The sequence below is a fragment of the Sinohyriopsis cumingii genome, chromosome 15 (assembly GCF_028554795.1).
Source record: "Sinohyriopsis cumingii isolate HCF-2022 chromosome 15, ASM2855479v2, whole genome shotgun sequence".
In the NCBI taxonomy this organism is placed as follows: Eukaryota; Metazoa; Mollusca; class Bivalvia; order Unionida; family Unionidae; genus Sinohyriopsis; species Sinohyriopsis cumingii.
The window spans coordinates 22,625,711-22,650,679 of NC_142975.1; the positions used below are offsets into that span (position 1 = coordinate 22,625,711).

At 38.3% G+C, this 24,969-nt stretch overlaps 1 protein-coding gene across 1 annotated transcript in view; it reads right to left on the bottom strand.

The window, feature by feature from the left end:
- Window positions 1-8,549: 8,549 nt before the first annotated feature.
- LOC149781403 (28S rRNA (cytosine-C(5))-methyltransferase-like) overlaps window positions 8,550-24,969 on the bottom strand; it is a 122,676-nt gene continuing 106,256 nt past the window's right edge. The window contains exons 17-18 of the mRNA XM_089935500.1: window positions 19,129-19,259; window positions 8,550-8,751 (exon numbers count right to left, since the gene is read on the bottom strand). Coding sequence (XP_089791626.1) covers window positions 8,678-8,751; window positions 19,129-19,259 — 205 coding nt within the window. The 3' untranslated portion in view covers window positions 8,550-8,677. The remainder of the gene's footprint in view (window positions 8,752-19,128; window positions 19,260-24,969) is intronic.

The following is a 24,969-nucleotide window of genomic DNA, read 5'->3' on the forward strand; positions in this document are numbered from 1 at the left end:
CATATTTCTTCTTAAGTAAATACACGCATCAATAGACAGACAGATTGGGTCATCATCCTTGAGTTTCACTGTACTTTCGGTTCTTTACTTCATACAAACCCCAAATTTATTAGTTTGAAAAAGAAAAGATAACATGCCCCTCAATACTGTAACACGTCTGTTCTGACTCTACCGATGTGAGTGTTTATGTCGAAATGTTTAAGTGAGATATAAAAAAATGGTCAGCTTGAAAACGCGAACCAATACTGTGACGCTCAGTATTTTGATGTGGTAAGAGGAAATGGTACAACACACAAAGAGGGCTTGTAGGTTCACATTTCAGTCTGTCTGCACTGTAATGGTAACAACGCAAGAACATAGGGATTATTATGCCACACAGCCCTAGAACAAAACAATGCATCACCCGTTGTAAGCCATTTCATTGGCTATACTTATTTTCTTACCGCGTTCGCTTCGAATTGACTTGAGTAGCTATTCAGACAGTGACGAGAATGGCCATGCTTTACTGGGTCTATCCTATAGGCGATTTATATAAAAAAATGTTTTTAAAAATTAAACTAATGCACGAACAATCGTACCATGGGCGATCCGATGGAAATTGTGTCCGTCTTATTGCAAAATACATCAACATTTAATTTAACCGTGCAGATCGCTAGAACAAACCTCTGATAATATACATTTTGAAAAGTGTTGTGTGACACGGATCGCCATTGTCGCTTGGTGTCTGCTTTCTTGTTCGAAAAGAGATCGTTTCGTCTTGACTATAAAAATCTAATTTGACTAAGTTTTACGCACTACTTGAACTCACACATTTACGTTGTAGGTGTAAGCCGTCGTTCTCAGTTTTCTGGAAGTTCGTTTTTGCGTTTCTCAGATGTGATACTATTTTTTATGGACCGAACGAAATTTCTTTTGGCGTGAATCAGGACTCGTGGTTTTGTGGCATAATTGGAGAGCATTGATTAAAGCTCAGTTATATCGTCTTCGAAATCGCTGACACGGATTTGAACTAAAACTTCAGGTTTTGTGTGAGGCGATACGGTACATCATTGCTTTTTACTTCCTCAATGAAATCGTTTCATCTTATTGCAAAATTACATTTGACTAGGTTTCATACGCAGCAGGTCCATGTATATAAGGAGAGTGTCTTAGCGTCAGAGTATTCATTCCGCTCTCAAACGATCAAGAAGATGGAAGAGTCAGCACAGATCGACCTGCTGGTCAAATATTTGCTAAAAGTCATACGAAAGCTTAATTCACATGCGAAAGTGGCAACAAAACTTACTCTTTTGGTCGTTGATTTGATGAGAGTCATACGAAAGTGTGTAAGTGCTAATGAAGTTTGCTATATCTGCAAAGGTAAATGTCTCCAGAATACCTGCTTCGTCTAAGAAAGAGAGACAAAAGTCAAGATACCTAATATCGTTGTCAGGAGAAAGGACACTGTAATTCAGAGTGCCCTACGAGAAAAGAGAAGAAACAAAAACAAGACGAAACAGAGAAGAGGGATTCAGAAGAAGAAGAAATTGAAGATGATGAAGAACTTGTGCCAGTAAAAACATGGAAATGGAAAAATTGACAATGTGAGCCGATGCGCTGGCCCTGATGTGAAATTTCATACTACCTTCTAAAAGAGAATAGACCAGAAAGAAAACGTAAGTGTCTCTTGGTCTTGACATTGTATAATAAGGATGGCGTGTTTTGTTTTTACTCACACTTTATGAAATTGTGCTCTTTCACCTCTCTCTATCCCTCTGGATCATGTTTTAGTTAGAATTGAAATGGAAGGATGTTTTCCTTCACGCACGCTCTTTAGGCATGCAAGTCCGTAAATAATAGTCAGTCTATTCGTCCATCATTTTGTGTCTTGATGTTTCCTAAATCACACACTGATGCCATAAAATAACGGGTTAAATGGGTTTTGTAGTGTTGGGAGTGGGGGTGGGTGGGGTGTAGGTGTTTGGCAGAGTTGGTCATTGCAGGTGAGGGCTTAGGTGCTTTCAAAAAACTTTTTCTTCTTCACTCTGTGTTGATGGAATATAATGGGTTATTTTCTTCACTCTCTGTTGATAGTATATATATAAAGGGTTATTTCTTCACTGCGTGTGGATAGTGTATAATGGTTTTCTTCTTCTTCCCTCTGTGGTGTGCGTGTGTGTGTGTGTGTGTGTGTGTGTGTGTGTGTTCGCGTACGTTGTGTAGATCGCATATTTGGTTGTTTTTCTTCTTCTTCCTCCCGAGTGTGGATAGTATATTTGCGGTTTGTATGCGTTAGCGACGTTGTGTGGATAGTATATTTGGGGTTTGTATGCGTTCGCGTACGTTTGTGTGGATAGTTTATTTGGGGTTTGTATTATCTCCCTTCTGTGTTGATAGTGTATTTGGGGTTTGTATGCGTTCGCGTACGTTTGTGTGGATAGTTTATTTGGGGTTTGTATTATCTCCCTTCTGTGTTGATAGTGTATTTGGGGTTTGTATGCGTTCGCGTACGTTTGTGTGGATAGTTTATTTGGGGTTTGTATTATCTCCCTTCTGTGTTGATAGTATATTTGGGGTTTGTTTTTTCCTCTTCCCTCTGTGTGTGTGTGTGTGTGTGTGTGTGTGTGTGTGTTCGCGTACGTTGTGTAGATCGTATATTTGGTTGTTTTTTCTTCTTCCTCCCGAGTGTGGATAGCATATTTGGAGTTTGTATGCGTTAGCGACCTTGTGTGGATAGTATATTTTGGGTTTGTATGCGTTCGCGTACGTTTGTGTGGATAGTTTATTTGGGGTTTGTATTATCTCCTTCTGTGTTGATAGTATATTTGGGGTTTGTATGCGTTCGCGTACGTTTGTGTGGATAGTTTATTTGGGGTTTGTATTATCTCCCTTCTGTCTTGATAGTATATTTGGGGTTTGTATGCGTTCGCGTACGTTTGTGTGGATAGTTTATTTGGGGTTTGTATTATCTCCCTTCTGTATTGATAGTATATTTGGGGTTTGTATGCGTTCGCGTACGTTTGTGTGGATAGTTTATTTGGGGTTTGTATTATCTCCCTTCTGTGTAGATAGTATATTTGGGGTTTGTTTTTTCCTCTTCCCTCTGTGTGTGTGTGTGTGTGTGTGTGTGTGTATGTGTGTGTGTTCGCGTACGTTGTGTAGATCGTATATTTGGTTGTTTTTTTTCTTCCTCCCGAGTGTGGATAGTATATTTGGGGTTTGTTTTTTCCTCTTCCCTCTGTGTGTGTGTGTGTAAGTCTGCGCGCGTATGTACTGTGTGTGTGTGTGTGTCTGTGTGTGTGTGTTTGTTCGCGTACGTTGTGTAGATCGTATATTTGGTTGTTTTTTTTCTTCCTCCCGAGTGTGGATAGTATATTTGGGGTTTGTTTTTTCCTCTTCCCTCTGTGTGTGTGTGTGTGTGTGTGTGTTCGCGTACCTTGTGTAGATCGTATATTTGGTTGTTTTTTTTCTTCCTCCCGAGTGTGGATAGCATATTTGGAGTTTGTATGCGTTAGCGACGTTGTGTGGATAGTATATTCTGGGTTTGTATGCGTTCGCGTACATTTGTGTGGATAGTTTATTTGGGGTTTGTATTATCTCCTTCTGTGTTGATAGTATATTTGGGGTTTGTATGCGTTCGCGTACGTTTGTGTGGATAGTTTATTTGGGGTTTGTATTATCTCCCTTCTGTATTGATAGTATATTTGGGGTTTGTTTTTTCCTCTTCCCTCTGTGTGTGTGTGTGTGTGTGTGTGTGTGTATGTGTGTGTGTTCGCGTACGTTGTGTAGATCGTATATTTGGTTGTTTTGTTTTCTTCCTCCCGAGTGTGGATAGTATATTTGGGGTTTGTTTTTTCCTCTTCCCTCTGTGTGTGTGTGTGTGCGTGTGAGTCTGCGCGCGTATGTTGTGTGTGTGTGTGTGTTTGTTCGCGTACGTTGTGTAGATCGTATATTTGGTTGTTTTTTTTCTTCCTCCCGAGTGTGGATAGTATATTTGGGGTTTGTTTTTTCCTCTTCCCTCTGTGTGTTTGTGTGTCTGCGCGCGTATGTTGTGTGTGTGTGTGTCTGTGTGTTTGTTCGCGTACGTTGTGTAGATCGTATATTTGGTTGTTTTTTTTTTTCTTCCTCCCGAGTGTGGATAGTATATTTTGGGGTTTGTTTTTTCCTCTTCCCTCTGTGTGTGTGTGTGAGTCTGCGCGCGTATGTTGTGTGTGTGTGTGTGTGTGTGTATTGGTCTCTGTTTGTCCCTATAAAACTCACTTTATCCCTATCAGATACACTCTACCTACCTACCTACAGTAGCGCGTATTCAGGTCAGCCACTTGCAACACTGTTGCCATTTATCCCATAGTGTTCAGTACAGTGACGTCACTGACGCTGGAAATTTTGAGACTATAAATATCGACTTGGGGATTTCCACATTTTGTAGCTATACATATATACTAGAATTCATAAACAGGAACGTCACTCAAGCTGAGGCTATAAAAAGATAGTGGGATTTTCCAAAGGAAAAACCCACAAGTTGGAGCTATAAATAGATAGTGGGATTTCATAGGAATTTCAGCTGATTATAGATACATAGGTATTTATCCACGATCGTCACAGAAGTTGATATTGTAAGTAGTTACTAATTTTATCCATTTTAGTCTAAACCATTGTAACTTAATTTTCGGGGATATGTTTATTTTCCTTTAAATTCTGGGACAATTTCGTCATTTTAACGTTACTTTTAGTCACATCCATTTTGTCGTTGAGCATTTCCTTGATTATAGCTATTTATAGCATCATTACAATTATGCAAATTTTTGAACACCCCAGCAAGATTTCAGGTCTTCGTAATGCTTTATATATAAATCCCACGCTTGTACTAGTGTATGTATGTTTCTGTCTCTGTTGTGTTTGACCCTCTACCATCATTGTCCCTAGATAGTCCCACCATGTTCAATTTCCCTTGATGCTATACAGATCCACCATGTTCAATTTCCATATGTTAAATTCCCTTGAGGCTATATCCCCCAGGGGTTTCCGTAATGTTAAATTTCCCATTGTCCCTAGACAGTCCCACGATCTATTCCCCATGTTAAATTCCCATTGTCCCTAGACAGACCCACACTATAGTCCCCTGTTCCATTCCCCTTGTCCCTAGACAAGCCCAAACTCTATTCCTCATGTTAATTTCCCTTGTCCCTAGACAAGCCCAAACTCTATGTTAAATTCCCATTGTCCCTAGAGTGACCCACGATTTTTCTCCATGTTAAATTTCCATTGTCCCTAGAGTGGCCCAGGGGTGTTTTTAATGCTAAGTCCCATTGTCCCTAGGGTGGCCCCATTTACTACTTATATGTATTTTTTGAGAAATAATGCAAAAATCACAAACGTAATATGCAAACCTTGTGCTGACGCCAACGAAAAAGTGAAACCTATGTGTCGCGGACAGTAGTTTGAGAAGCTAGGTTTTGCCTTTTTGTCACCTTTGAAGGCGTTTTTGAAATTGCTGTCCATGACATATTTAGCCCCTATGTCACCGTTGCACGTTAATTTTGTCCGCGGGAGTGCAAGCACCCCACCCATTGACATGACTGATCCAGTCATGGATGGGGACAGAGGTTGACGTTGTTGTGATTCCAGTCACATCAAAACCAACAGCTGCTGCTTCGGCAGGATCACAAATAGCATCTACGACCAAACACACTTGTTTGTATTTTACGACTAGCACGTTCTCTTGGTAATTTCATTTCGCAGCTGTTTTTCCACTTTGATTTTTTTTCCACACGGGTAAGATTGAAGGTCGGTCATAGTTCTATTAATAATACTATCGAATATTTTAGTTGCACGACAGGCAGACCTTGCCTGGTCTTATCACTCGCAGGCGCAAGACGCACACGCAATTCTAACTTTTTATTTTTGTATTGGCACAATTGTCATGCAGTTATAAAATACTTCTGCTTCGGGAATACTTACATCTCCAGTGAGTATGCGTTATGATAGTTTGCCACCCGTCTCATACAAAAAACACCTATTAAGCTAGTACCTTTTAATTTAACGATCGTCTTTGCCTAATATATATTATCCGAACAAGTGGGTTCTTGTTGAATAACAGTCGAGATCGCTTTTGTATCAGCTGGGTCAATGTTACTGTAAACTTTTCTTTGGTGAGGATAACTGGGCCGATACACCGGTGAATGCTACTTCGTCATTGTAGAAACAATCCCAAAGAGATTTTACATTTGCTGCTATAGTATGTAACTTTTGGGCGTGTGCCTGGGCGATGATTCCGAGGTGGCCTCGAGTTGGTTGTGGTACATAAAAGTGATTTCAAGTGGCAATTTACTTTATCCTTAACAAAATTATATGATATTTCTTACGGGCGTTTGGTAACACAGCTTTGAAGCAGATATTCATCTACAAGTGGAATTAATATTAGACCAACTGTAAAGATACATTCGCAACGATGCTAGTGCGATCTCAAGAGTGGGTAAGTCTCTAGCAGTAACTGGTGCAAAGTTACACAGAATTCTGGTTTTGTGGTTGAGATGATAAACATCTCAGTAACGCTTTGGGCTGTATTTACAACAACCTGTTGCATCACTGCATATATTTCATGCAGCACACGAACTATCTCAATCATTGCAGAGCTCATTATCGGTGTTATATATGTCATGAATATCTTCAGTACGTTTATGCATCAGCGCGATATGTGTCTCTGCCCCTAAGATCAATAGTGAGCATCCGCTTACAAATCGATGTGGCTTCATTGATTATTTCAGGTGCATTATTTCCCACATGAACTGATTCCTCGAGTATTTCCAATCTATCAGCAAGATCGTGAGGGTCACATAGAACACCATGACCCTCTCCTTTCTTTGGTGGTATTGGTGTAGGTACTTTCTCTTTTGTGGGTGTACATCTTGGTAACTGTTGGTGTGCCAACCTTTGTACTTATTCATCTAGCCATTCTGATCGTTCTTCCAAAGTAGGCTGTTTTGTTTTCTCTGGTGATTTGGCATATTTTTTCCTGTTTTACTTTTACTTGTGGAGGCACATATTTTGGTTGAAGTGCGACTGCTTGATCCGTGCATCTAACCATGGACTGGAACATTAATTTTGAATTATAGTAAATTCAAAGTAGGACATTTTCGTTTATACTTTTATGATCCATCAAAAGAGTTTGACACATCTCCACATTCCAAGCCACCACAGGTACATCAACATTTTCAGTGTTGGATCTTATTTTGAACACCACTGGAATTTAAAGATTTCTAAAGTTCTAAAACTTTATTCATTAGGACTGGTGAAAGAACCTTTTAGACTATCTGAGATTTAATTTGCAATATTGTAAGTTTTTTAAAATATAAATGTTCACTTTGTATTCTATGATAATATATTCTCTTTTGAATTTTACAAAACTTGATGGTTTTCACTCTTTTCTGTTTTTTAGTTTAAGACCACAGAGTTGTAACAATATGTCCATGGTAAATCAATGAACGAAGAGTTCTTCAAGTCTGCGTATCTATTCATTGTCTCAAACTACTGCATGAAAGTGGAAATCTAGGCCACATACATATATACATAACCCAATCAGCTATATTTCAATCCACCTTGAGTTCATGAATGTATATAAATATATTTTCATTCATAACACTGATTTTCACTCATAACAACACCAACAATTTTAGAAAGAAGTAAAAGTAACAAATGAAATAATAACCATATCCTTTCTTCAAAACTGTTGCAATACAACTAATAACACTTATTATTATTACTATGATTATTATTACTAAAGGTTAAAAATATGTACATAGAAAATAATAACTGAGTCCAGGATAAGTCCAATGTCTCTGCCAGGCTTGTGACTTACAACAAGAAATCAGTTCAATCCAAGTGCATTTTCTTACTGCCCCATCCTCCAAAAAAGATATTTATGTATATGCTATCTTAAAAGGAATAAATTCACTAGCTACTTGTAAAGTATGCTTTCTTACTTATCCCTTGTCCCGAGAAAGACAAAGGGTGAATTTACAACAGATGATGTTGAGTACATCCTTTACATGCAACTAGCAAGGGCCACTGAACCGAGGAAAGGAGGAAAGTAGCAACTCCCAAGCGAAGAGTGCTGCTAAAACGGCAATGAATTGCTCACCAAATACATTAAAAATAAGGGTTGCTGATTCTCCAAGCAGACAGAAAGATCATGCAGGTGACACCTAACAACAAAATTAATGTGGCAGAATATGAAACAGGGAAAACCTAAATTTAAACCTGGAAAGTTGAAGAAATTTCAACCAAATCCCAAGCAAGGCTATAAAGGGCAGTGATGGCATATGATGCAGATTGAAAAAGCAGGATATTACAGTGAGGGCTGAATGAAACTTTCAGACATCCATCTAGCATGCAGTTGCCATTCTAGAAAACTGCATTCCACTCATCACAGACTCAGGAAAACATAATTTCAGGGATAAAGACAAAGCCAACATCAAGCTGACAGTGTTGTTTGCCTTGTGATAAACCTCAATCAATAAATATTAGCACAGCATTAATTATTTTAAAGCAGCAATGTCTGAATACTGTCATTGTATCACTTTAATTTATTTCTGTATAATACACAAAGTCACAGGCTGAAATTCCTTAGTATAATACAAAGTCACAGGCTGAAATTCCTTTAAACCGAAAATCTGGGATGAATATTTTGACATTAGACTCAGCTGTGTTCAGCCTCTCTTCCAGTTTGGACCTCTGTGTCTCCTGACTCTTCCTTATCTGCTGTTGGTTTATCTGAAACAAAAACCTAGTTGTTATAAATTTCCAATGAACAATATTTTATGAGCTTTTCTGACATTTACTGTAAACAGGTCAATGTTGTAACTCCATTATGCACAGTGGTTACTCTACTGGTAGAGGCTGTGCAGCTTTAACAGAGTCTTTAAGCTGCACAGCCTCTACCAGTAGAGCAACCACTGTGCATAATGGAGTTACAACATTGACCTGTTTACATCATTTGGAGGAAAAATAACATACTTACTTGATCACATTAAAATTAGGAAATTAACTTCTATCACTTTAAACCAGACCTCACAGAAAGATGAACACCTGTATTTCTCATATATACATCATAAAGACTTTAACAGTGGTAGCTGTGGGAAGAAACTCTATTGAAATACCATTATAATTACCTTACCTGACTCCAGTTTACCTGGCTACCTGTAAACTGGATGTTCATCAGTTTAACCCTGATCGCTACAACACTAAGGATGCTCACATTTGTGGGGAAGTGTGGGAGGGCTTTTCTGTAATGTGACTGGGTTTAAGTATTCTGAAAGATGACAAAATTTATTTTCAAAATATTTCTCTGTCAAATATATTACCCAAACACATTAAAGTTTAGAGAGTAGGCGTGAGAAGAGGAAGAAATGCAATGAAATCCAACTTCTACTCTCGCGACTCATGGCATAAGAGATATTCACATGAAGAGTAAGACCAATATCTTTACAAAGCGGCTGTAAAATCAAGGTATATGCAACATGTGTTGTTCAGCTTCAGTCAGTGGGAATGGAGAAACGTGTTGTTTCCTTACTAAAAGGAAATTCTGGGTGAATCAAGTGAAAGCTTTCATCCAATGCCAATGAGTTTGAGATGGCAAAGGTTTGGTGAACATCTTGGCAACTGACACTAGGTACACTAGATTCCAAGCTTCAGTTCTCTTTTCTCTGATGCCAAAAAGCTTGAGAAAACTAACTGGCCAACAATCTAAATATACTGAATCAATAAGGTGTGTTTGAATGCAGAGATAGCTCTAATAAAATGTATAGATATCTTCAGTAGGCATATATGATCCAGCCTCCAAATATGACTAAAGAATCTGCTACTTAAGACATGAGGCCATGGCCAAAGGGTGATTCCCTGCTTTCCCTCCTTTAATAGGAGGTACAATTTGTTATGTCCACCCCAAATGATTCTTTCAAAATGTTTAAGATACCACTTCAAAACATGAACTGAATCTTGGGGTTTCAACTCTTCAGATGGATCTAATGATAAGTGAGAATGAATGATAACCTTCTGTTAGCTGCAGATGGTAACCAGTTTTAGGGCACAAACCAAAGATAAATCATTAACACAACTGAACCATCAGTTCAGCTAAAAGGGTAATGCAACTCACTCACCAAACAAACTGAAGCCAAAACTATTATGAAGAATGTACTGTATGCTGGCAGCAGCTTCTGCAATGTCTTGGACAAAGGCTCATTCTTAGAGGAATTTAGCCAGATAAGAGCTCAAAAGATTCCATTCAGGAAACAGCATGATTTACTGGGATTAGCTCTGATCAAAACTGGCCAACAAGTCAGTGAGATCCTTCTCATGGCCTATATCCACTCTCTCATGCTGTCTGAAATCATGGCCTATATCCACTCTCTCATGCTGTCTGTAATCATGGAGCTATAGTCCTTAATAGTAATTCAAACTAACTTCTCAATGAACATACAAATTTGTTTAAAAAGTTGTAGGATCAAAACTCATAAAGGAATAATGTCATGGTCCTTGCACCAGAGTGAAAAGATCTGATACTTTCCCTCAAACATTTTAAGAGTTGAACTCTATTCTACAAGAGCCAACTGTTAAAGAGAAGTTTGTCTGTTGGGTGCAAGACATAACATTTCAGCTGGTTAAGCAGTTTGGGAGATGCCTTGATTTTCATGGAAAAATCTATTGCTAGGTCACTGAGTCACTGATCGTTTTTTTTCTGAATCACTCTCAGAATACACACAATGGGCAGGCAGGTGTTGTAATAAGTTAAACTCAAGGCATTCATGAAGACCAACAAAATTCTTTATTCACGTTTCTATTTATCTGCAAGAGTACAAACACAGTTGAACTATCAAAATGTTACTATAAACTGTACCCCTAGGTATTTAAATGTACTACTCCTACTGATATCTTTCAAAATCCTGTCCTCGTTGAATTAAAGGCCCCACTGGCCAGGCCTTTGGATCAGGTACAAAAGACACAAAGGGGAATAGCTTGTGAAAGCAACTGGTACATATCTTGTACCTGAGTTGTTTCTTTATTATGTTGCTAGGGTATTCTGCCATTACTGTTGCCAAGGTTGATCTGAAGAGGGCCCAAGGACTGAGGATAAATCTGAAATGGACTGCAGTGCATGGAACTCATGCATGGTTGATGGGAAAGCCGATGAAGGCACTTATCTGATAACGAAGACTGAACTGGAATGTAAAAGTAGGCATCCCTCAAACTGAGGCTGACATCCAATTCATCCTCCCTTTGATAAAATCTTAATGTCTGGGCTGTCTACATCCCGAACTTTGGGGGATGGGGTTGGAAGAGCACAACCAAAGCTTCACTATCTGTCCTAGAAAGCCTTTTGCCAACAAAATGCTATTGTGGTCATAACTATTGCTGGTGACACATCAATGTCTCTTTCTGGCAATGATCCTTTCAGCATTGAGACTGATGCTGACAAAGGCAGTAGGAGGGCATTATATCTTATAAAGTCAAGATTGCACAAAGCAGTAGAACATTCACCATAATAAGGTGAGATGCCAATTCACAATTTTGGCAATCAGGCATGTGTGGAGACTCCAGGAACATTAATTTTCTGATTTCTCTGTAAGTCTGAAAGTAGTTAGTTCTGTCTAGTCCAGCAAGTACAAAGTCACAAACATATTTATATCTTACTTCTATCTTCAAGGCTGTCTGAAACATTTCTGTGATTTGCCTTGTAGAAAAGCTCTGCAGACATGTTTACCACTGAAATACCTTCCTTATCAAGGCTTGGAACATTCACATGACAGGTGTTTAAAAGTGTCTTATACCTGAGGTCAATGAATAGGAGTATAAAAGCCATGTAATTAATAGGATCCAATCTTACTTTCCAACATACAATCAGCATTCTCCTCAATCTTACAGGACTGAGGAAGTTAATGTAATATGGGATGATCAAGTTCATTGTCCCCATCTAATAATGCCCTGACATGGTATATCTGATCTGATGACAGTAAGGGACAGCTTTCTGTGGGAAACAAGATTCTGCTGATCTCTTCAATCACCACCATAAAAATCAACTCTGTCCTTTCCTTGGAAGAATCTGGTTTTGCATCTGGTTGAGGTATCTTTTCCATTTTCTCTGCTAGGGCTATCCTCATCTGCCAAGCCAACCATCTCTGCCCATTAGAAGGAAAGTATTTATAGTAGAAGTGTTGGTACTGGGCCATGGGAAATGCTATGAATTCCAGGACCATCCACCAACAGGGAGCCTGGTGGCTGACAGTGGCTTAATTGGTGAAGGAAGCAGTGGGGCTGATGGTGAGATGGCTATACAGTTGGATAGACCAGAATGGTCCCCATAATAGCCCATGGAACAGGCATCCGATTTGGAGCCTTCCTCCTGGTAGCAACCAATTTCTGATCATACATAGCAAGGAATAGCCAGGTGGTCTGTTGGATGGTCTGGTCAGAAACTGGGATGGTAGATGAAGGCATAAACTGGAGTGTAGGTGCCTGAAAACTCAAAAGAGGTTGGCTGCAAAACCTTCTGTCTAAAGAAATCACACAAAATAGTTGTGACAGTTTATAAGCTAATTTGTTTCATCTAAGACTCAGACTAAAATCAAAGGTGTCAAAAGGTTCGCATATGTGGTTTCCCATTCCACTCCTTGAAACTGACTAGAAGTGACTGTAACAAATGGAAAAATGCAGGTAATTGTCAACAGAAGTGCCAAAAGGAAATGCTACACCATACTAGTAAAATACTGTTGGGATGAAGACTAAAGGCTTCTTTGCCACATGACTTGGATCACATGTGCTGTTCTACCTTTCAATGGTGTCTGAAAAACTAGTCTGACAGCTTGCATAGATGATACAAGGGTTGGCAGAAGTACACTTTATATACCAAAGATAGGTATAATTGTATGTCCTCTGACAACTGAACTCTAAAGTTTGTGCAATTGTTGCAGTTCAGTACCTACAAGGATAAAAATCCTAATAAAACTGTACTGGCTGGCTACTGCTGGCTCTATTAGTAACTTCTTATGGTATGCTGGCAGGTACATTATTTAACATTTCTAAAGGTTTCTGAGGTAAACGAACCAAAAATCCTGACTGATGGGTGATCTCTGTTATGCATGAGGTGACAACTGCTGAGGATGGGATGGAGGGTTGAAGGCAATTTTTTCAGGACACCTCCAACCATGAAATTTAAACCAGACCAATTTCAAGGCTATTCCTTACCAAGTCACCCAGAGAAAAGTGCATGTCAAAGGATACTCTATAGTAGCAATCTGGTCTGATCAGATGGTGCGTTTTAATTCCGATAATCAGACCAGCTACTGTGGTGTGTCATTCAGCAATACACTTTACTTGCCTCTTCATGACATAAACTTGTAAACACTAAAATACCAAAACCAAACCGAACTTGTCAGAATAAAACACTTAGAAACAGTCTGGATTACTCCCACTATCCATATTTAATTAAATTATGTGGATTTCAAACTCCACCCAAGCCACCATGGCTCCTGTAATAGCCTTTGACTGATGCTGCCACTAGCCTTTATTGCTCTATTGCACCTTGTAAATGTCTCACCATACAACCAGAGTCGTCTTTTAAAATTGATCTGAAAATTTTGAAGAGCTAAATAATACATAAAATTGTTGCCCATTACTGTAGTAAGCTTATACAGTATTTTATGTGTGTGTGTGATTTGGATTTTTAATGTAGCTTTAGCAATTTTTCAGTCATATTGCTATGATGTCTGCGGTGTGACAGTTTATAGTGATGTCTAGAACTGGGGCATCATGCCGCAGACATGTAGCATGATGTCCCACCCAGTCACATTATCCTGACACCAGGCCAACCAGTCCTAACACTAACCTCTTAATGCTGAGCACCAAGCAAGGCAGCTGTTAGTACCATTTTTGTAAGTCTTTGGTATGACTCATCCAGGGTTCAAACCCACTACCTCCCGCTTCCGAGGCAGACTCTCTAACCACTTTTTATAAAAGGTCCAATTTTCAGGAAGATCTCACATAACTGGCACCCCTAAGTGACACTGTCAAACTTTTAGTCGAATTACTTTATTCATTTTATATTTACTCTAATGCCATTTTACTTATCAAGTAAATCCTGGCAAAATCTAATTGTTACAATATTTAGATTAGTGTAGAGCACCATCTCCATTCTTTGAAGAGCAATGGTACCTGTAGAATGCCTAGTCAGAAGAACTATAGATGCAATTTTCTAATCACATTCAGCCTTTATTTGATTAAAGAAACTTAACTGGTAGTTCTGCCATATTTGACATTCCTTGGCTACCATCATTCTTCACCCAACTGAAATGGCAGTCCACAATAACAACAATGTACCAAATAAAAAGGTCAGATATTGAAATGTGGTTTATGAAGAAGTTGCTGTCAAGTTTCCTTCCATTTTTAATATTTTATGGCAGACTGGCATCATTTGTATCTGAAATGACTTCTGCAAGAATGCTTCCCAAAACCTGATCAAAGTCTCTTTGGTTGCTTTTGAGAAAAGTGATTTAAAGGTTTAATTAGTATTTATATATGAAGGCAGATCAGTATAATCTGTCCACAATGGAAAGGACTAGTTCATACCATGCTTCTTTCAACTTTGGTTCAATTCTGCTGAATGCAATTGTTTTCACTATTTTTTTTTATTTTAATAATGTTAGTATTGGTGGCCAATGTTAATGGCAGATCAGAATCATTTGTACAAGACTGAAAGGACTTATGTCAAATTTGGTCAAAATCTGTTCACTGTTTCAGAAGTCATTTAAAGGTTTATATAATTTTAGTAATGGTGGCCATATTCAAGGATATATCTGCATCATTTGTAAAGAGGTCTTCATGCCAGGATACTTTCTATAAACCTTAGTCAAATTCTGTTAAGCAGTTTTGTAGAAGAATTTGATTAAATGTGTTTGTACATTGAGCAATGATGGTCATACTGGATGGTGGAGCAATATCAGTTGTAAAAGTCTTCATGACCTTTTATGCCAGGATGCTCTATGTGAAGACTGACTAAACTGGTCCAGTATTATTTTGGAAAGTGACAGATAGAATATTACCTGTACAGAGAGAAACCTTACAAAACTGATAACTTTTGGTATATGAGTAGCAACCTAGCAGAGGTAGATAATGCAATTACAAACCTGTTCTAATGGTCACTCGAGTTCAGTGGTCACCTGGTCGCAATGGCCATTCTAATTTCACCTGGCAAATTTCCTGTATAAATACCATGTAATGAGTGGTCACATGTCTTTTGCTTTCAGTGGCCATCTGCATCTTAATCATGCAGTGGTTTCACCCTGCCTTCAGTGGTCACTGGAGTATAACAACAGTAACCACTCCAAATATGTAAATTATATTTCTTTTATTTGATGAGCAAGGCATTGTATATATAGAGGAATATTATGTTAATCGATGTTTAAACATTGCATATTCAATTGTACTTCATAATCCAGCAAAGCTCAAAGATGTCAACATACTGACTTTGAAAGCAAGGCAGTTTTTAACCTTACAGGTCGGACACTGCACTAGTGAAATACCTAATTGTTTAGTAATCTGAGTCTCCTCTGACCCTTCAAACCTCATATTCTAAATTTGGACACTTATCTTGTAGTGTAGGTTAACAGATAATTGCCTATCAAAAAGTTGGAATTCACTGCCAAAAAGATAGATTCATCATGCAGAGAGCTCATGTCAATGCAGAAGTCATGTGATACAACCAAACCATCAATGACATGTGCGATATTAAGGTGCTACTTACAATAGCCCCAGAAGCTTTTATTTGTTTCCCCCTAATCAATATCTTTTGATCTTGGCGAGTCTGAGCAACAGTTTAATCCATCAATTGTTTAAAGTGTGAATGCCTGTTTTCATGTATACCTTCTGCCCTAACAAAAAGTCGGGCTTGTTTCACAAACAATTACAGGTAAGCTGTCAATTAGTAAATTTGATTAGAAGCAGTTTCTACTGATAATGAGATAAATGTCTGTGTGTGTGTGTGTGTGTGAGAGAGAGAGAGAGAGAGGGAGGGAGAGAGAAATGATTATACAGTTTTAGTTTTCTTGATTTTTGCTAAATAGATAAACTAAATACATGTATGTTGGTATCAAATTACTACTGCTAATAATAAAACATGTGAAACAATGATAATGATAATACAGTGGTACCTCGGGTTATGAACGCCTCAGGTCACGAACAATTCGGGTTACGAGCAACAACTTCGAGAATTTTTTGTCTCGGGTAACGAACAGTGCCTCGGGTTACGAACGAAGGCGAGAGAGAGAGAGAGCAAGGTTTAACGTTGGAGACAAACGATCGCGTACAGTACAAACAAAGGCCACGCAGTACTAACTCCCAACACCACTCCTCTGCTTCAACCCATGGACCAGCAAGTGATCTCCAACTTCAAGAAACTGTACACAAAGGAGCTCTTCTCAAGGTGTTTTCAGGTCACTAATGACACCGAATTGACTCTGAGAGATTACTGGAAAGACCACTTCAACATCCTCCACTGCATCAACCTCACTGACAAGGCCTGGAATGATGTCTCCACCCGTACCTTGAAGTCTGCCTGGAAGAAAGTTTGGCCATCGTGTGTACCAGAGAGAGAAGAGTTTGAAGGATTAGAGGCAGACGCAACAGCTGTAGTGGATGAGATTGTGTCTTTGGGCAAAAAAAATGGGCCTGGAAGTCGATGGCAACGACTTGGAGGAGCTGATTGAGGACCACAGTGGAGAGCTCACTACAGATGAGCTTGTGGATCTTCAGAATGAACAGCTAAAGACATTAAAGGAGGAGCAGTTGTCTGATGAGGAGGAGCCAGTGACCGTTTCAACTGCCAGGATTAAAGAAATTTGCAGCAAGTGGGCAGATGTCGAAGACTTCATTGTGAACCATCATCCAAACAAACTTGTTGCTAACAGGGCAGTAAACCTGATGAATGATAACGCGATGGCCCACTTCAGAAAGATTCTCCAGCAAAGGAAGCGACAAATTTCCCTTGATAGTTTCTTGGTGCAGAAAGATTCCCAGTTGGCTGCCAAGAAACAGCGACAAGAAACTCCTGAAACTAATGATTCAGAATAGCAAACAAAGTGACAAATTTCCCATGATCATTTTCTTGGTAAGAAAGATGGACTAAATCTTTTTTTATTTTACATTTAATTTATTTAGTTGTTTTCTTTCTCTTTATTTAATATGTGAAGTACACATATTCTTTGCGTTTTGTCAGGTAAACGACCGGATGTTAATAAAAAAGAACGATTCTTTCATCTTGAAACGGATTGTCTCTATTTCATTGATTTCAATGTTTCGGGTTACGAATGTTTCGGGTTACGAACCGAGTTCTGGAACGAATTAAGTTCGTAACCCGAGGTACCACTGTACTACTAAATAACAATGCTATTCAGCTCATACATTTTTCATGAACCACGTTTGACCTGTACCTGCCTCTTGAGGTCACCTGTCTATAAAGGCAACATTTGCCTTTTCCCATGGATGGCTGCTGTATACAGGCTTGACTATATAATGGTATCTTAGTATTTACAACAGTATCTTTGAGGAATTTCTTCCCATAGATATTATAGTGTACAACTTGGAATGAATAATATTTTTTGTCTTTCAGAAACAACTGGATCTGGGAAGTAAAGGAAGTTAATTTTCTAACCATAATGTTTTTGATTGAGACATGGTTAAGAGTACTGTTAAAAACATAACATGTTTTAAGTAGCAAGGCAATTAAATGTGGTCTCAACCCTGAGGAATTTGCATAGAGGTGGAACTGTGGGAATGTTATTCAACTGGATATGAACTCTTATTTATTTTCAACAAGAGGTATTTAACACATTCAGAATATTAGTATCCTGTACAGCATAGTTCTTTATTAGTGATCAGAGTATAAAGGCATCACTTCATAGTACTTCCCATGCACTTTTAAACACTTTTTCAATCTGATTATCCAATTATTAAATGTCATTTTGTATTCACCTTTTGGTACGTTGTTCACATACTGGAAAACTTCATGTCAAACCACATGGCATCATTAAATCTTCTGCTCCATAGCAAAAATTTGATTCAGGCAAAGATCAACTGGAGCTAAATCAGAGCTGCAAGGAGGATGTGGAAATGTTTGGATGCTGTGCTCCTTCAGGAATTTTGTGGTAATGGAGGATATATGCACTGGTGCAGTGTCATTAATTAGATGGATACCTCCACTACTGGTGGGTGGACAGTGGTTCAGTAGCATTCCACAACTTTGTCAACACTTTGGAGGCATAAAAAATGTCAACTGACACCAGCCGAGTAAAGCACACATACCTGGATGACAATAATGCATATAAAGCTCTCTTGACAGTCTGACACTGTTGAGTGATTTGTGCGCTCTGTTCATTTTCTCTGATCCAAACTTTATGATAGACTCTTCAGTCAGGTTCAAAAATGTAAATCCCTGCTTCATCATCTATAAATAATGAGATTCATTAAAACATCTGTGATCACTATTTTCAGATTTGTTGAGTAGCTATTTGGTGATTCAACCCAAATCTATTCTTGATTATTACATCACTTGTCTTTTCCCCCATTCAGACATAATCTGTTGATACTGATGTTGTGGTTTTACTTCTTTTTCAGCCTTGGTTATTAACACTTTCCTAGAAGCTTAATTTCCCGTTCATCTTAAATATGCATCACTTTCTGCACGCCATTTAAAAAAATTATATAATCAACAGTTTATCATGCAGACACTTCTGATGAACAAATAGGTGCAGTTTCAAGTGTCTGGGGTGCTGCTGTAAAATTAGTCCAGTTCCCTGACTAATTCACTAATTCTAAGGTGAAACCCGCATCCAAATAAAACACGGATGAACCAATTATATGGATTTTTCGGCAACCATCATTTTTCTGTAGTTTCTGACAGTATGCCGTAAATCCATATTTTACGGGTAATTTTCTTAAGACTTGCAGCAAAATCATAAGAGTTGGCAGGTCTGGAATAAGTAATGTTGAAAATATTGGTGTGTCAACACAGAACAATATTGTCTTATAATCAACTTCGAAGTCATTATTTATCCATCTAATTTTCAACTATATAATGTAGAAACTTGAAATTAAGAAACATACCTTTAGTTTGTCCAGGAATCTTATTTGAGAATTTCTTCAATTTGGCAACAAAGAATCCATCCAAATTATGTGTGTGAGGGTAAAAACGTCTGGTTAGTTTGAGAGATGGATGAAATCTGTACTTCTCAAAGCTGAAATGAAATCAATATTTTCCTTGGGTTTTTAAATTATTTATTTCTCATGCATTGAAACAATATTTTAGCAAAAAAGTGAGGGTGAATTTGATGATAATGAGAAGTACAACTGAAACTTATGCAAGATATATAGTAAGAAATTACTTTATATTAAGGACATTTGCAAAGCCCCACAGTGGTCTTTATAAAATTTGCTAGAAAGAAAACTTCTAAAGTAAATTATGCTTCTTTGAAAATACTAAATTGACACAATTTGGAAATAACTTCCACTATCTACTGAACACACCCCTCCCAAAACCAGTAAATAATTAGCCTTTACTGTCTATGTGTCAAATATAATATTATCTATGAGAAGAAACCTTTCCAATATACCATTATACTTAGCTCATTCAACTCCACTACATGTCAGTTTAAGCCTGAGCAATACTTCACAGTGGATGCTTATATATATGGGGAAGTTTGGGAGGGTTTATACACAAGTCTTGGAGAGACACAATTTACAGTAAATATGCCCATTATCCATTAAATTCATTACCCAATCACATTTATGTGAGGAGAACAAATAACTAGAGAAGGAATATGAAAGCATCCACCTCTACCATGGTAACCCACTGATGGATGTAATGATTGGAATCTTGATGTGAAGGGTAAGACCATTCTCCTAACAAAGAGGCAGCACAATTGAGGGATAACTATGAAACTGATCAACATGTAATCATTGTGAAGCTTGAACCTGAAAGCAAGGAGAATTATATAGTACATGGTTTACTTGCCAAAACGTTTCTGGGTGAATCCAATGAAAGCCTTAAACCAATGCCTCCATTGGGCATTTGGGCAGCTGCCACTGGGCCTATGATTCAGCGCTCTACTATCTGAGGCTATGTGTGTGTGTGACTTAGATTTTTAACGTAGCTTTAAAAAAAAAATCAGTCATATTGCTACGATGTCTGCAGTGTGGCAGTTTATAGCATTGTCTAGTACTGGGACATCATGCTGCAGATATGTAGCATGATGTCCCACCCAGTCACATTATCCTGACACCAGGCCAACCAGTCCTAACACTAACCTCTTAATGCTGAGCACCAAGCGAGGTAGCTGTTAGTACCATTTTTTTAAAGTCTTTGGTATGACTCATCCAGGGATCAAACCCATGACCTCCCACATCCGAGTCAGATGCTCTAACCACTAAGCCACCAGAGCAGTTCTCGGAGGCTAAATCCCAAAGATAAAAGCTGGAGAAAGTCAACTGCATTCCAGCCAACAGCCTCAATAATGTCCGATATCAAATAATTGCAATCAAATGCAAGTTTGTTGTGATAACTTTAATTTCAAGCTGACATCCTTAAGTGTATTTAATAATGTGGGATCTCTGAATATACCAATGAACCACCTTTTAAGCCAAGAGGCCAAATTCTGGAAAGTGATGTACTGCTTTTCATTCTTTACCAGTAGGAAAATTTCTGATGATTCAGTAAATGCTTTCTTTACATATACATGTACATGTACTTCAAAGCACAAACTGGAGTTTTGCCTTTCAAGAAAGGTTGACAAATGACAGAGCAATTGATAACCTTTCAATTACTCCTAGATGGGAACTGATTCTTGGCCAAAAATCTGGTTTCTTGGTATGACAAAAGAACCATCTGAGCAGAGCTGCTGCTCACCCCACATGAGTCTGATGTTTCATCAATAAAGTACAATGAAATCTCTAACAACACGAAATCACCTTATCTGTACAATAAATTAACATAAGGACAGCAAGGACCCCACCTCCACTTGATTTGACTTTCACAAGTCTTTATCGCTTCAGAATCACAAAAAGATTGAAAAGCTACACATATCTATTCAACATACAGTAATGTACCAATACATAACTCTTGGACAACCATCACATGAATCTAATCTGGTGAATTAACCTTTATTTTCACCATTATGGTCACAAAGTTTTTCTACAGGACACCATCAGGCAGAAGTAGCTGATTCTGCCACAGGATGAATAACACTTTGAAAGTAATTTCACAAAACAAAATGTTTAACTTGTTTTTATTTCCTGAATAGAAAATCTTGTTAGGATGGTAGAAATGATGGTTGATGATGTCATCACACTTCCAATACTGCAGCCAAGACAGATGCTGGATTCAGTAGTGTAAAAAGATGACAGACTCTGGTCCATGATCGGTAAGAGTATTAGACCCTAACATTTATTTATTGCAGGGTTGAATCTGGTTAAATAGGCTACTTCTGCCTGATCTGATGTTAGTTTCTTGTGTAATTTTTACATATAAAAAATTCTCACAGTATCATTAAAAAAACAATGTAATCTGCACCAAATTGAGTTGTTTGAGAAGAAATTCATTTTTAACCCAAACCATAACTGAAGCTTTGAGTTCTGGTATCAAAGTCTCACATTAAATAACATTTAAATTCAACATGATAGTAATTTAGGATGCAACAATACTAGTTTCACCTCTGTTATAATCAAATCTTGAATGTGATAGAGGAACATGGCTCCAAAATACACATCAATTTTAGAACCTGTTCATTGACTATGAATCAAGTATATAAGGGCAGTTCCAGTAAAACATATATCACCCCCGGGGATGGCACTTCCAAAAAAACTTCTGTAGGAGGATGTGTTTCGAACTACAGTGGAACCCCGCTATAACGCGATGATCGGGGTCCATAAAATCGGATCGCGTTAAAAGCGGGGTCACGTTAATGCGGGGTTTTACAATATTTAACTTTTTTCCGAGAACATATACGTGTATACATGTACAATGATCAAAAGTCGGCTTATCATCAGATGAATATTAACTGGAATGCATTAATTAAGATATATTCAAAATAATCAATGGCTAATATATTTATAGGTTATTACTGTGCATTAAAAACATTTACTAATTTTTATTTGTTTGAACGATAATACAGATTGACCGATAATACCAGACTATCGCTATATCATGAAAAGTGTATCAACACCGTATGCTACCGTGCCGTCGTGGCATGCAGTTCATCCATAATGGATGTAATTTCATTGAAAATCATACAGATTTAAAATATTCAATAATTTTGTAATAGTCTGAATTCGTCGTGTAAAATATAGGATGAACAAAATATTGAAACCATTTACTTGCCGTCTGATATCGTACGGTCATTGCATGCAGCTATTCCCGGGTCTACATACGGTGTCTGTACAAATTTCATACCGCTAAAATTTTATCATATGCGACAACTGCAAGAATAATTAACAATCAACGCATGATTTCAGCGTGCAAATAACTTTTATTTCAGATTTTGTGAACATCAAAAGAAACATGTGAAAACTGCTAAATTAATCGTTGCGCAAAGTGCAAAGTCAGTGTGGTTCCAAATTTAAATTTCATCATTTCTTGAAAAATATATCCAATGACGTTTGCTTCTTTGCCGCGAACTGTTGGGTTCTAGCAAAGTCAAGAATGTTTCTTAATTGAAGGACTTTGACGCTGTCAACATCTTGTGTTTCCAGCCACCTTAAACTTGCTTCTAAATGTACTACTGCTTCAGACACTTTTGGTGGGGGAGTTGGGGTGCCATCGTCATCGTTATCATTATCGTCACTGGTTTCAGGTTCTGATTGTGCAGCTTCATTCTTCCTGCTGACATTTGTAACAATTTCGTCATCTGATATGTGTTCGTATATAGGGCAGATGTCATCTACTGAATACCAGTTAAGGATATCATGATGACTGTGCTCGTATTTTTTGAGTGCTTCTTCTGCTAAACGTACGTCGTCTTCAGTGAATCCTGTAAATTCAAGCTCATCGTCACTATCATTTTGTGTCGAGGGCGTAAAAGCTGGCCCAAGACCCTTTATCCAGCATCGTTCAATGCAGCGTGCAGTGATAGCATCCCAGGCTTTACCTCCAAGGTGACATACTTCTTTTAAGTTGAGTAATGCCAATGATGTGTCGACGGATGCGTTATTATCTGCTACCATTCCCTTTATCATTTCACGGCGATAATTTTGTTTAAATACGGAAATTATGCCTTGGTCAAGTGGCTGGATTTCTGACGTAGTGTTTTTCGGGAGGTACGAAACTTTGATCTTGCCATCACTGCTGACAAGATTTTCCGCTGGGGGGTGGGCAGGGCAATTATCCAGCAGGAGGAGAGCTTTTTCCTCCAGCTTGAGTTTTCGTAAATGAGCCCGAACATCTGGAACGAATGTTTTGTGAAACCAGTCGTCAAATATGGAGCTATTCATCCAAGCATTCTTGCTGTTAGTGTACTGAAATGGAAGTGCCTTCATATTTACATGATGAAAACATCTGGGAGCTTTCGATTTTCCAATCATCAGAGGTCTGACTTTGTGGCTGCCAGACTTGTTAACACAAAATAAGAGAGTCACTCTGTCCTTCCTCTTCTTGAAACCTTCTCGTTTGTGACTGTCAGCCTTGGTTGCAAGGGTGCGATCGGGTAACATTTTATAACATAAACCAGTCTCATCGCAGTTGTAAACTTGGTCGGCTGTGTAGCAACCATCCTCCAGCAACTTTTTAAGCCCAATCGGGTAGGAATTGGCAGCCTCTTTGTCAGCGGAGCGGATTTCCCCAGACACAAGAACTTGGCTGATAGCGTGCCTTTTCTTGAATCTGTCTAGCCAGCCATTACTCGCCTTAAATTTGGAATCATCTCCATTGATACGGCGATCAAATTTCTCTGCTTGGGCTTTCAGAATTGGGCCAGAAATTGGAACACCTTCTGAGCGAGCTTGTACAAACCATTGGTAAAAAGCTGAATGTAGGACATTGTCATTATTTTCACGGTCCGATAAAAATACACGTAAATGAATTTCAAATTTCAGGAACCATGCCACGATCATATTATTTTAAAAGTCACAACTAATCTCATGCCCAAAATGAAGTTAATTTCTTGTTTTGTTTTTTTTACTTTTCTCCAAATTTTTTTTCTCCATGTGTGAATGAATATACGAAATTTCGGGAGCCATGCTACGACCGCGTTATATCCGAATTCGCGTTATGGCGGGGCGCATTATAGCGGGGTTCCACTGTATTTTGATTCTGACAGTGGAAGGTTGGTTAGGAAAATCACTTCTATTGTGGGTTGTGCTAACAAAATGAGAAATCGCTGGTGGGGTTGTCAGAAAGAAGATAATAAAAAAAAAAAAAACGAATATATATTTAAAATTGCATCTACCCTCTCCCAGCGGTCTAACGTGAATAAAACATTGGGTCAGAAAATGATGCCAGTACATGCGAGTGCACGTAATTTGTACGAATTCGCGTACTTTTAAAGCAGTGATGCACGTTCGGCAAATTATGTCAACGCCATGGATATAAAAAAAAATGTCCTTTGCGCAGTATGCAATTTTTATTAAACTTTCAAATTTAACTTTAAAAGTGCATTTCGCGACGTAATTCGCGCTGCCGCAGCTGTCTCACATCACTTGATGCGACATCCAGATATGTGGATACTTCGGTTCGACATGAATGGCTGTTAAACTAAATTTGATTCGTTCTTTGGCCCTGGAACAAGCATTTTAGTTTTACAAATGTGTGTTTCCAATAAGTGCCACACAGGAAACCAAAATGGTCGAATCACAACACGGTATATCTTCAGACGAAGTTTTCGTCGGCAAATACTGGCTGGTGATAGCTATGATAACAATGAATTTCATGTATATCGGTCTGTTGGACATTGGAAAAAT